The 12,883-nt window shown below is 35.1% G+C and overlaps 1 protein-coding gene across 2 annotated transcripts in view; it reads left to right on the top strand.

Moving 5' to 3' along the window:
- LOC142343162 (mitochondria-eating protein-like) overlaps positions 1–12,674 on the top strand; it is a 38,164-nt gene extending 25,490 nt beyond the window's left edge. Inside the window, exons 6-13 of one of the 2 annotated variants that reach the window (XM_075394857.1) lie at positions 873–1,019; positions 4,623–4,728; positions 5,138–5,320; positions 6,329–6,424; positions 6,820–7,029; positions 10,400–10,463; positions 10,910–10,933; positions 12,437–12,674. In XM_075394857.1, coding sequence (XP_075250972.1) covers positions 873–1,019; positions 4,623–4,728; positions 5,138–5,320; positions 6,329–6,424; positions 6,820–7,029; positions 10,400–10,463; positions 10,910–10,933; positions 12,437–12,444 — 838 coding nt within the window. In that variant the 3' untranslated portion in view covers positions 12,445–12,674. The remainder of the gene's footprint in view (positions 1–872; positions 1,020–4,622; positions 4,729–5,137; positions 5,321–6,328; positions 6,425–6,819; positions 7,030–10,399; positions 10,464–10,909; positions 10,934–12,436) is intronic. The other variant, XM_075394859.1, reaches the window with a different exon arrangement.
- Positions 12,675–12,883: the final 209 nt, after the last annotated feature.

Here is a 12,883-nt window from a genome sequence, read left to right as displayed (position 1 = left end):
TATATATATATATATATATATATATCAATTATTCATTGATATATATATATATATATATATATATATATATATATCAATTATTCATCAATATATATATATATATATATATATATATATATATATATATCAATTATTCATTGTAACCGTTCCTTTGTTGTAATATCCCACACTGTACGCTCAGTGAATCGAAACTTGCTACACCTTGCATGTTGACATCTCTTGCAAAACTTGAAACATCTTGCCAAGAACTCGGAATACCAACATGTTTCATGGTAAATCTTGATACGATCTTGGTAAAATCTTATCAAGATAGACCAATAAAATTTCTTGGCAGCTCTTGGCAAAATCTTGACAAAATCTAAATAAAAAAGGGTCCACGTTGATTGGTAGGGGGCTCTGGCTCGTAATGAACATTGAGAACTAATGAAAGTGATGTATCTAAAACAAATTCTAAGACAGAAACAGTTCTAAGACAGATTTCGAAGCCTTCGCTTGACAGGATTACACTGATTGGAAATTGAATTATTTATCCTTTGTTGCCAATTACACAAATTAGTGCAATATTAATAAAAGGTTAGGATCCTCGCTCGTAATGAGAAATCTGTTCTCAGCAGAAATATTTAACAACTTCGTTTTCCATATTTTATTCTATTTGCTCAACTTTCCAATTAAGTTTGACTTAATTTTAAGATCTGTTACATGAACTATTCAAAAATTGATACGCCTCAAAAAGCTAGAATGGTGTGTGCAAGAATAACGGAATAACGATAGACATCAAAGTACCGATTACTATATATTACGTTCGCTTAACTGGTTAAATTAATTTTTTGGATAAAAAATTTAGTCCTTGATCTATTGATCAATGGTTCCAGGATCCGGCCAGCTCCTGTGCCCCTAGACCTGGACGATGATCCACTGCCTGTGCCTGCTAGCCGACACTCTTTTGAGCCGCCTTCATCTCCCGTAGCCATTTCTTCTAGTCCTTCCCAAGTGGTCAAGCAACACTCTCTTATGAACAGGTCAGTATAGAGACATGAACTAAGTTGATTTTTTGCTGAAGTCACTTGTCAGACTCCTCAGCTGACAATCTTTCAACTATTCTCTTATGATTAACTCATGATTGATGATTTCTCCCCAGATAAGAGAAACGAAGATAGGGTTTAATTGATAATTGAAACTATAGTTATTACACATCATTAAAAAAAATAAGCTCGGTATAACATTCCACAATCACTTGAAAAAAATTCAACGTCGATATTTTCTCGAGCACAAAAATACAGCGAACACCTAATTTGCTGAGTAAAAACCTAAAGTACCTAATTTTGTCGAACAAAGAATTAAGGTTCTGAATTGAACCTCAAACGTAAATTCATATACTAATGTCTTTCAATATACTAATCAAACAAATCTTGATGATTTGTCAGTTATCCCTACATAATTTCATTAGATTTTTGATCAAATTGTTAATGTGTGCTCGAAAACGTCAAAAACATATATCTAGCAGCGGAGTGTTAGCGATCAGCAAGAATGGAATCTTTTGATTTCTTGACGCAAATCTGATGGTCAAACTAGAATCGAAGTGGACAACTAACGGGGAACAGTTACATACACTGGCCCAAAACAAAATCCGAAGGAAAGATTAAGTTGATGTCTCGACCTTTTTTTATTCTTACGGTATCGTTAATCTTTGAAAATGAGCAAAACATGTGGATGAAAAAATAAACCCGAAAAGAAAACTAGACAAAGAAGAATTCCATTTTCTTCACTAAATAGTGATCATAAAATTATCGAAAGAAATCCTGTGAAATAGAACAACTTCACTCTTTTTCCTGCAACGAAATTATTGCGAAACAAAAATACGAAAATTCAAAAATGGATATTGCCGACGATGCCAAATTTGTGTGCCAAGAAGATTCTTGCGTACAATCTTTTCAGCACGATCTTTGTGCTCTTAGGTTATGGTCTTATTGTAATTCACTTTCTTTCAATATTCAGAAGTGTGGCTACCTACATTTCAACAGGACATCCACCCATGCCTTGTTTATCGGAAATGACAAACTATCTTGGCTCGAGCAGGTCCGCGACCTGGGTGTTGAAGTATCTAGTTCACTCAAGTAGGGAGCTCATTTAAAGGTCAAATTTTTCAAAGCTCGTAGAGCTCTTAGTTATTTGAAGCATAGTGTTCCTTCAAATTTTTCCTCTGGAGTTAAATTCAATCTATAAAAAGCATGTGTTATCTCTTTGTTTTTGTACGTTTACCCTGCTTGGCATCCTGATAATTGTGAACTTCGGAAGCTTGAAAAGTTGAATTATTATGGACTTCTTTGGTGTTTCGCTTGTGATGACTATGAAAAATTATTACAAAGTCTCATTCGTTGACGATCAGTTATCAACTCATTGAACTTGCGTGATCTTCGGTTCTTTCTGGCAAAAGTGAATGAAAAGAACTGCATTAGTTTTGATGAGTACTTCAAAATTGAAAAAAAAATCCGTTAACCTACGAGCGCAGAATCTGGAACGCCTGGTCCTTATGAGATCGAGAGAACGGCTCACCGAAAAATTTTTTTTCTTCCGTGTTGAGAGACTAGTAAACGACGCTGCCGATCTCCTGATTATCAGTATTAATTTCTTCAAGTCAAAATTTTTCCGACAAACCGCAATTCACAACCTGCTGCTGGACTTAACGCGTTCTAAAAATAACATTTGTGTAACATGCACTTGACATTTAAAGTGTAGATGTAATTTTTGTAGAGCTTAACTTTTTACTTTCACAGTTAATTTTAACTTTTTTGTGTACAGCACCTGATTATAGTATTATTTGTTTTACTGTACATCCTTTTAAAGGTAATTCAAGTCTTTTACTACTACTACTACTACTACTACTACTACTACTACTACTACTACTACTACTACTACTACTACTACTACTACTACTACCACTACTACTACTACTACTACTACTACTACTACTACTACTACTACTACTACTACTACTACTACTACTACTACTACTACTACCACTACTACTAATACTACTATTGAATTTCTACTAATATCAATTTCTTCTAAAAATTAGAGAATTCTGAAATTCAAAAACACGTAATCTCAAACAAAAAGATGAAAACACAATTTCAAATTTCTGAAAACTATTTTTTTTCAGCAATTTTATACTTTAAACGTCGATTTTTAATAAAGGTAAACTAAATACCGAAAATAAAGAATAAAATCCGAAAATCTCTCAACGTATTTAGAAGTAAAAAGGGGTTAGGTCTGACCATTGGGCAACAAAGTGACGTAAATTGCAACGAAAGATACAAAATTGCATTAGAAACTTGATTAAAGCAGTTTTTTTTATCGAAACCATTATCCATTGAAAAACCAACGCCAATAGTCAATAAATCACTGTTTCTCTTGTTAAAAATATTTTGAAGATCAAATTTTAGCACTAAAAGTGCACTCAAGTTCCTTTAGATTCACTAGACAGCTATTGAGAGTCTCCATAAATTAGAATAAAATTCCAATCAAAAAGAAAAACTGAAATTTCGAATTTCGTAAGTCATTTATAATTTTTGAAGAAATACTATTCAAAGTCCCAAGATAGCATAAAATTTTGATTTCAAGCAATTTATGTTTTATTGCCTGCACGATAGAAAAACCCAATAACACGTGTAATATTGGGAAAAATGATAGGAAAAAACAATAATTAGGGGCAAACTTAAATAAAGTTTACAGAAACAAATTGTCAAAGCCAAAAAACATTATGGAATGCCTCTGTTGACAAGAAACAATAGTAAGGGAACCCGGTTTCACGTCAAAGTTCAACTTTGGTTGTCAGGTCTCAATATAAAGAAGGAATACAGACAAAACTCAATAGTTCACCAAAATTTTACAAAAAAATTGCTGGAGAATTTTCAAAGTTTTAAATCAAATAAATATGAATGTAAAAGGTTTATACATTGAAACAAATAAGCTACTATAAAAAATATTATATACGTCCACTCATGTCTTTTTAAGGCATCGATGGGACTTTTCCTTGATGATTTTCAATGACAAGAGATGAGAAAATTTATAGAGTCAAGACCATTACAACCTTTGCTGTCTTCTAACTAATTCTAAAATTATCCTCTATGCACCGTCAAAACACATGTATTAACTCTCAAAGCCTTCGCTAAAAATCAAGAGAAAAACAGCAAAAATAGCAGTCAATTTGTAGCATATGCAAAATATTATCTCCATATTCCAAATAAATTCCAAAGTTAATTCCAAAAAAATCTTACAATTCTGCTGTCGATGGGCTTTCTGCATCAAACATGTCGATCGGCCAAAATTCAGTGAACAAGAAAAACTCAGTTCCCCACTCCATTAGGTGTACTCCGAACAGTAATAATAGTATAGAGATTCTATAGACGTTTCAGATCGTTTTACTTTGCAATTACGCTTTGCAAGCAAAAAAGTGCGCTTTTAGGAGCGTGATTTTTCGAAATCATGTTGGCTCTTCTAATACACAAGACTTCAGTGGAAAAACAACTAGAAAAGAAAGGCTTCCGAAATACTCATGCTTGCTTCTCAACACAGACACACTGATCTGTTGTGGTTACTATCCATGTTTATGATTTTTACAGGTTCAATGACCTGTACACTCGATCGAGGAATGATGCCATGTCTGCCCTTGGTCTGTGCAGCAGTGACATTGACAGGAACCAACGCATCGTCACCCAGGCTGTCATTGTAAGTGAATTCACCCTCAAAATGATACAAAACCTTGTATCTAAAATCGAAATCATCGTCTTACAAAATTGTTCTATCTTTCGGAACTGTTCTTCCCTGAGAACAAAAAATTTTGTTTCGATAAGCTTATAATCTTATGTATACACTTGCTAATGGTCTGTACTGTATAGCCCGTTAAGAGGTGGAACTAGCTATCACAATTTATCTGGTAGATAAAAAGGTGTAAAAAGTATCAATTATAGATTCTCATATTCCACGTCGGGCAACACTTTCTAAGTTACACCCCCCTCCAATCTGCAATTACTGCGTAAGGCAGACTATCTGTAAATTCGTGTGCAGGCCCCCCCCACTTACCATCTTTATTGTTCTTGTCATTCAGAGACATGTGAGTTGTTGTGAATACGATTAGGAGACGTTTCGAGAGGTGAAGCTGGCATTCAGACAGTACAGACTGAGAGTGAGGAAGGCCCTGTTGCCACACCAGTCTGTGGACGAGAGTCTGGAGGAGGCAGTCACCAACTACATCGACAGACACGGCGAGTTCCACGAGGTATTCGGACTCAAGTACCACGAGGTCGAGGAAATTGTCACGGTTAGTCGCTTAGTTAATTGCATAGCAGACTACTGCTTATCCAGTCCTGTTACCGAAATATGAACGCTAACAAAATGAAACAATTAATGACGATAAAGTCACTGTGTAACGGCTGCCCAGTGAGAGTCTTTGGCTAACACGTAGCGCCTCACGGGGTTACACCAGCCCTGCCGTTGCGAAGTTAGATTTTCAATTTCTCCCAAATCTGTTGACCGAAAAGTTAACTTGCAATCATTTAATTTGTAAAGGACTGTATCTCAGGACTGTACCTTTTGCCCAATGTCCAGGTTTTCCAGTTGAGACCCTTCGAATAACTAATGCTAACTTCCGATGTACAACTTCTGAATGTTGTTTGCAATTGAGTCCGCATTGAGTAACTCGAATATCGTCTAATAATAATTAGAATTACCAAAATTTTGAAGTTAACACAATATATAATTCTCAAAGTATCTCTACTTGTGCATCTCTACTATCATTTCATCAATGTAAAGTTATCTCAATAAGTTAGGAGCTGTTTTTTGGAGTTTAAAAGTTTGGCACCAACACACTGAACCTTTTTGCCATTACCAAAGTTTGCGTAGCAGATCAAAATGTAAGCCTCAATTTCAATGTTTGCCTAAGCATGCTTTTTTTGAGATTTCAAAAGCCGTTTTATTTGTAGGGTTATCAAATCTTGTTTTAATTATTTTGAAATCCAATGCTGCTTACTTTCGGCATTATAAAATTTCCACTTGTACTTTTTCGATCTTTTTTATGATGAACAGCTTTTCCTTCACAATCAGCATTTCAAGAAAACTATTTTATTGGAAAGAAATTAAGAGATTCAGTTTGACATTTAGAAATGGAAAGCAAAACAGTTAAAAGACAAAAAGATTAATTTGCATTTAACAGTTAGCTATTAGCGAACGCATTTTGAAATATAATGTTAGATTAACCTTATCGTATTCTAAAAATTTCACTATATTTGGGTCTACAATTGATACTACATTTTTCACGATATTGTTTCAGGACGTGTTGAGGGCTCTGAACAGGAACCCATCTATCACTTATGCGCCTCATATCGACTACTTTGACCTCAAACCCTTCATCCGAAAGGTCACAGAGGTGAGAGAATGCCTACGCTCTTGCAGAGTTGTAAATATTCACATGGCCCCCACACCAATAAGTTCATAACCATAGCAACTATAGTACTGCTTGCTTTAATGTACCACAAAATTTATACTCCAATACTGCACTTGCTACTATACTAAAGGACCGAATTTTCTCGGAGGCTATGCGCTGAGTTTTCCTCTTAAGTTTCATAAAGGATGTTAATTGAGTAAAAAAAATGAAAAATGGTCAAACTTCGGTAGCAACGACCTCTCGTTGGACCCTCGGTCATTTGTTGTACTCAAGATCATATCTTTCCAGACAAGATGTAGGTGTAAAGAGAGCAACAGACTTACTCAGACAAAATCCAGGAAACTAACTCGTAATTATGATCAAATGGCTTTTGACAGGTTGCCTGGTCGATGCAGTGTCTGCATGAGTCCCTGGATGTGCACCTTGGCATGGAGGATGAGTTGATCAAGGACAGTCTGTACAGGAGGTCATTTGACTCAGACTACTCCAGCTATCTGGTCCACCACTTCGTATGGCCAGCACTCCTCGACGCACACGGACATGTGCTGACCAAGGGCGAATGTGTCACTAGGAAAGCCGGGGACCCTGTAAGTTCACTTTTGAGACGTTCTTGCATTGCAACAAGTTCTTCTACATGGGTTTGATGGTTTAAATTTCCTTGTTTATCAATCAGTAAAAGGCACAGGTAGCGGAATTTCGGAATCGTTCTTCAATTTTATAGATCAGGTGAAAACTTTCATGACATCTGACAATGAATTGTGAGATATGGGCTTTAACCGTTCCATAAGCCAATGGATGCAATTCCAACAGGAAGCACCTGGTTTTGAAAAGTTTTCCGCTTTGAATTTTTATTATTTGCCTGTTTATTTGACCTCAGTCCAACTTCAAATCTGAAAAACGTGGCAATATATCACTTATAAAGAGAGACGTTCAAATTGCAGTAACTTAATTGCGGGCGAATCAGAGCTGTTAAAATTTTCAAAATTTTAGTGCCTGATTGTCAAAGAGCCCACTAATCCACTTATTACATCTAATGATTGAAGATAAATTGCCTACACTTAATTAATTTGCTCAGGAATGGCGTTAAGACAGAAAATGAAGATGGGCGACTTTTTGGTTTATAGAAACCAATTTTGATTGCCATAAGTCATATCAAATTTCACCCTCAAATTTTTAATCTTTTCAAATCATATCAAGTTTCTAGGGCAACAAAACCACTATGAATCTATTGGCGACCAGCTAGCTATAACCTATTCCGAAGTTTTAGAGGTGGCTTGGATCAGCCAAGTGTTTTGGGTGTTATCTTTGATTCTAAACCATGAAAAACGTCCGATCTCCAAAAAAGCAAATTGGGGAATCCACTTTGATATTTAAAGCAGATTGGACAGATTGAGATGCTGCAAAAAGCTGTTTAAGTGATCTAAAGTCTATTGTTTTTGGAACTTTATAAAGAATCTTTGAAAACTTTTTATGGAATATTGTAAAAAAATTTTCCTCTTTTTTCCAGTTTTTTTTTCAGTTTATATCCGGGTCCAGTTTGAATGGTAAAATGGTTAACCTGTAAGAGCCTGTAAGTTTCTCGCTAGTCATTACAAGGCGACGCATCGTCGTGCGAGTTTTCAATCAAAAAACTTGCAGATTCTTACAAGTTAATATTTCAACTTACGAGTTCGTACAAGTTGAACATTGGACTTACAAGTTCTTACAGGTTAACCTCTCAACTTACAAGCTCTTACAATTTAACCGTTTGACTTACAAGGCGGCTCCTGATATACATCGATTTTAATTACAGGGCTCATATATGTTAATCGTTTGACATAAAACACACATTCTTACATAAGTTCTGAGAACAAAGGTTTCTACAAGATGAAGATTTTCCCTCTAATGCAAAAACATACAAAAAAATTTCGCAAGATATTAATATAAACATATGTTTAAAACAGAAAATTTAGAATATTGGAAAATGTGAATTGATATAACACAAAAGGGTATAAAATCAAGGGTAAAACAATCAAAGTCAAAAATTGTAAAAAAATTTAGGAACATTCTTCAGAAGAAAATAAGAAAGAAGCTAATTGAGATCAACTATTTTTCAACTGAAATACAAAAGGACCTCTTGTGTTAATGAAAACAAAGTAAATTGTGTGTCAATTTAGTCACACTGTATTATGTTATCCAAACAGAGAAAAATACCCACGCGTTTTCTACAGTAAATGACAGAATGTTAAATTGAAATAACCAATAAGTGTTGAGATGGACCGGAATTGACTTTCAAGAAACTTACAAGTTATGCGTTTACAAATGTTTACCGGTTAGCCAATGACTTTCAAGATCTCTTACAAGACAAGAAAATCGCAAGTTTTAAAGTTAATCATTTGGTCTCGCCCAGATATGTTTTGGTACATGATCTTGGCATTATAAAGTTGAAAAATTTTGGAAAGAATTCGTAACTGATCTTATCGTTTACGAGACTACACAGTTTTTGTGTTACGTTGAATTTGTTCTCTATGTTGGCCTTCACACCAGATAAAATTGTATTGGCTCACACCAGATCATTTTAAGGTGATCGTTAATGGTGAAACAAAAAACCATAAAAAAATTTTTGATTTCTTTGTATCGGTTTTGCAAAACGGGTTTCGAAAAAATCCCAAGGAACAAAACCCATTTAATTTTAGGTAGGAGAAATGTCTAATGATTTTTTTTGTTTTCTCCAACAACGCGAGAGAAGTACTCAGTTTTAAGCATCGATTTTAGCCATCAATCTGTGAGATCCATTTATCATTTTATAATGAGAACTTTATCGAAGAGTGAAGAAAAAGAGCGTATTTTGAGCACTGAATTGTTATGCCAAACAATTTTCCAGTCTAATTTATCTCTTTATCATAAGCCTTTTAGAATGAGTGCAGCTAGATTAATTCCAATCCTCGGAAGTTTAGAGTCCAGTACACCGTCGACAAAACTGGATTGCATTGGTCTTGTCATTTTGACTGTTTTTGTTGAAAAACATCACCCAAATTTTTAATGTACCTAATATTTTTTAACGGCAGCCAAATGAATAGTGATTTGTTTGCACGAGCAGTCATTTTGCAGCGATCGATTAAGGCTGGCTGCTTTGTACTGGAACACGTACAACATGACGGTTCCAATTAAATGCCTCCGCCATAGTCGCAATTCATCAGCTAATAATAAAAAACACAAACACAGGTAGGTATGAACGTTGAAAACAAGGATAAAGAAAAACTAACAAACAAACAAACATGGGTAAATTAGCAATTACGCATTCAAAAATGAGCAAAACGGTATAATATTCTTTCTTAGTTATGAAGCTGGACTAAGTCTTTCCTGATAAGAATTGGTGCATGTCAAATATGACTGATCTTTTATAACTTGGTTAGTAATTTAAACCTCATTAGTATAGTCTTATATTCTTAATTAGTCGGTCTGAAAATTATGAAGAAAAGTTTATTTTAGGTGAACGAATAAGCAATGATGAAAATCACATCACGTTGATTTCACGTGATCAACTTGAAAATGATGTTGATACAAAAATTGGGTTTCAAAACTGCGCTTTTATCAAAATTGATTCTATTATCAATGCCTTTCCTGTAATTGAAGATCTATGCATTTATTCTCCCTTTCGATTCTATTTAAGCAATGATCCTGCATTGTATCAGATTGTTACAGGCCGAAATGGATGAAAAGCAAACTATAGCGCGCTTTGCTCTCAGTTGTTCAATTTTGCATCTTTGAAATCTATTTGAAGGCATTGAATAATATTTTGTTTAATATTTGTATGCGAAAATGGAAATGTGAATGTGAGATTATATAAGATTATTAAGATTGGATATTACATAATAAAATTGTTAAGCTAAGACAGGTCCCCCCCCCCCCCCCCCCCCGAAGAAAGCAACACCAATCGTGTACTTTTCTAAAGCTCTTTTCATTTTCTCGTTTCAGCCCCGCCGCAGCCGAAGCAGTTCGCGACGCAGCCGATCAATTAGCCCTAGACGACCCATCAAAAGTAAGTTAAGTATTATCATGAGCCTCCAAGAAAATCACTCTCAGCAATACTGATTAATGCCTCGACTTTCCGAAAGTAGGCAGCCATGTTAGATCAGCGATTACAAATTTAACTCTCAAATTTGACACCAAAATTCAAAACTGGTTCTCATACCCATTTATTGGTCAAAAAACCCAACGTAGTTCATAAAACCATCCGGAGTTAAAACCAATATACCAATGTGTTTTGCTTGGCTTTTGTCAATATCACTGCCGTTAGCTTTGCACTGTTTTCTCTACAATTTTTTGAACCGAAAATTTTAAGATCTCAAATTGATCTTTGGTTTCTAATAAAAATTGTCGACGACTGACTAAACAATTTTTAAAATAGTCGGAGCTTGAACACAGACAAAACTTAACACAGATTAATTTTTTCTCTGGTTTTATCTTTTGTTTTTGAACTTTTAGCACGAACTCCGCTGCCAAACCCAGGTATTGAAACATTAAGAATATCTGAAATTTAGTCGCTTTTAGAAGTTTGTGTGCCACGGTTCCTGTTTTTTGTTTCCTTATCATTTCTTGCTTCGCTGCATAATTAATTAGTCTCGAGCGAATTTCGTTGAAATTATATTAGTCCTCAAAGAAGGGACAAAACTTTCAGCTGCTGTGCAGCTCTTAGAGCGCCGCTAGTCTCTACGATTTTTCATAGAAACTGCTGAAGAGGTGAAAATAATCTCCTGATGCTTCGGTCAATTTTTCTAGGTTTTAATCATAACTCCCAAGGGGGGGGGGGGGGGTGGGATCGGCTTCCAAAAAAAAACAATTTTTTTACTTCCAAAGCAATACTCTCGCCAATTTACGAGCAATCCAACCAACGCTAGTCAGTGATCTATATAGGGGTTTGCCAGCTTATTTAATTGCAAAAATAGCATTATGCATGGTATCCAATATCTTCACAAAATCAATGGAGTGTCATGTTTTCAGAAAAACAGTAATTGAATAAAAGAATCTCTTCTTTGCAGTAAAGCTTTGTTGGTAAAAAAAATGAGACTACTGAGTATAACTGTTGCTTTATCAACCAGTTTTGTGATGATTATCACCATTAGAGATTGGTTATAGAAACCACCTTTTCCAGATCAAAAAAGTTATAGAGACTTAAAAAACTACGTTTTTCTCTGTATTTAAATTCAATCACAATGAACTATTTAAGTAGATTAGACGAATTGCGAATACAAAAACCTTCACTACGACTAGTGTCTTCTATACCATAAACCAAAAATTTACAGTTGAAGCAGTGTGCTGGAGCATTGCTGAAGTGCCGTGAGTTGTAAGTCAAAGTAGATCAACTTAATGAGATCCTTCATATATTTTTTATAATCAATTCAGGAAGCTGTTCTGCTGCGAGGTCGATATGATGGCGTGCAACGTACTTACGCTCACAAATTTTACCAATATGTACGACTATTTTAGGTCGTATAACCCTCCAATTACAGATTTTGTTTTTACATAGCCATTACAGTTTAGTTGACAAAACGCCAGGAGCGCGAAATTTTGCAAATTTGCTCTCGATTGTGTATAAAGATGACAAGCTATGTTTTAGCATGTGTTCTTAATTACCCTTGCGAACTGCACTTTTTCGCGACTTTGAGAGTATTAACAAATTTAGCAAGAAAAGTTAAGTGTAATTCACCCGAATAAAATGTGAAGTCGGATTTCGTATGTTTACATAATAACTAGAGCAAGAAAACTTTAATGTGAAAAATGCAAGTGAAAATAAAGTGAAAATGTTGCAATGGTAGTTAACAAACCTTTGGTCTTTGTACACAGCTATGTAGATCACCTTTTGAGCCGTTTACAACATTAATGTAAAGTAGACTGCAATGATACATTACTCATCAATACTATATGCTGTGTGGTTCATTGTTTGATGTTTGATGATGTTAACTAAAAAAATTGATTGGGATTAATGAGCACCTTCACCTGGTAACATTTTAGCCTACTGAAAAGAGAAATACAAATGCTGACAACAGAAGAGGAGAAGAATTAATAAGAAGGGAACATGAACAGAAATTGAGAGACCATTATGACATAAATGGCATTGAAATGGACAACTCAGTTGACGATGACGATGATTATGACGATGACACTGCAGCTGTGTGTGATGATAACTCACTACCCTTAGATTAACTCATTAACTAATTTCCTCACACCCTCCCTCCCCCCCCCCCCCCCCCCCACGCCTTCCAAAAAAATCAAAAACCAACGCAAATTTTGTAAGCAATAACATGCGTCATCATTCGATGGTTTCCCGGTAACAGTTCAAGGAAGATACAACGAACCCAATGTGAAGTGTGGGTTTTATTCCAGAATGATATATATTATTATTTCAAATGATAGTTGGTGTTGCAAAAGTAGCAGTGTTACGGATCATTATATACCAGG

Source organism: Convolutriloba macropyga, chromosome 7 (genome assembly GCF_964194025.1).
Source record: "Convolutriloba macropyga chromosome 7, txConMacr16.3, whole genome shotgun sequence".
In the NCBI taxonomy this organism is placed as follows: domain Eukaryota; kingdom Metazoa; phylum Xenacoelomorpha; order Acoela; family Convolutidae; genus Convolutriloba; species Convolutriloba macropyga.
The sequence above is the reverse complement of the archived record's forward strand: the minus strand, read 5'-3'. Positions and strand labels throughout refer to the sequence as shown.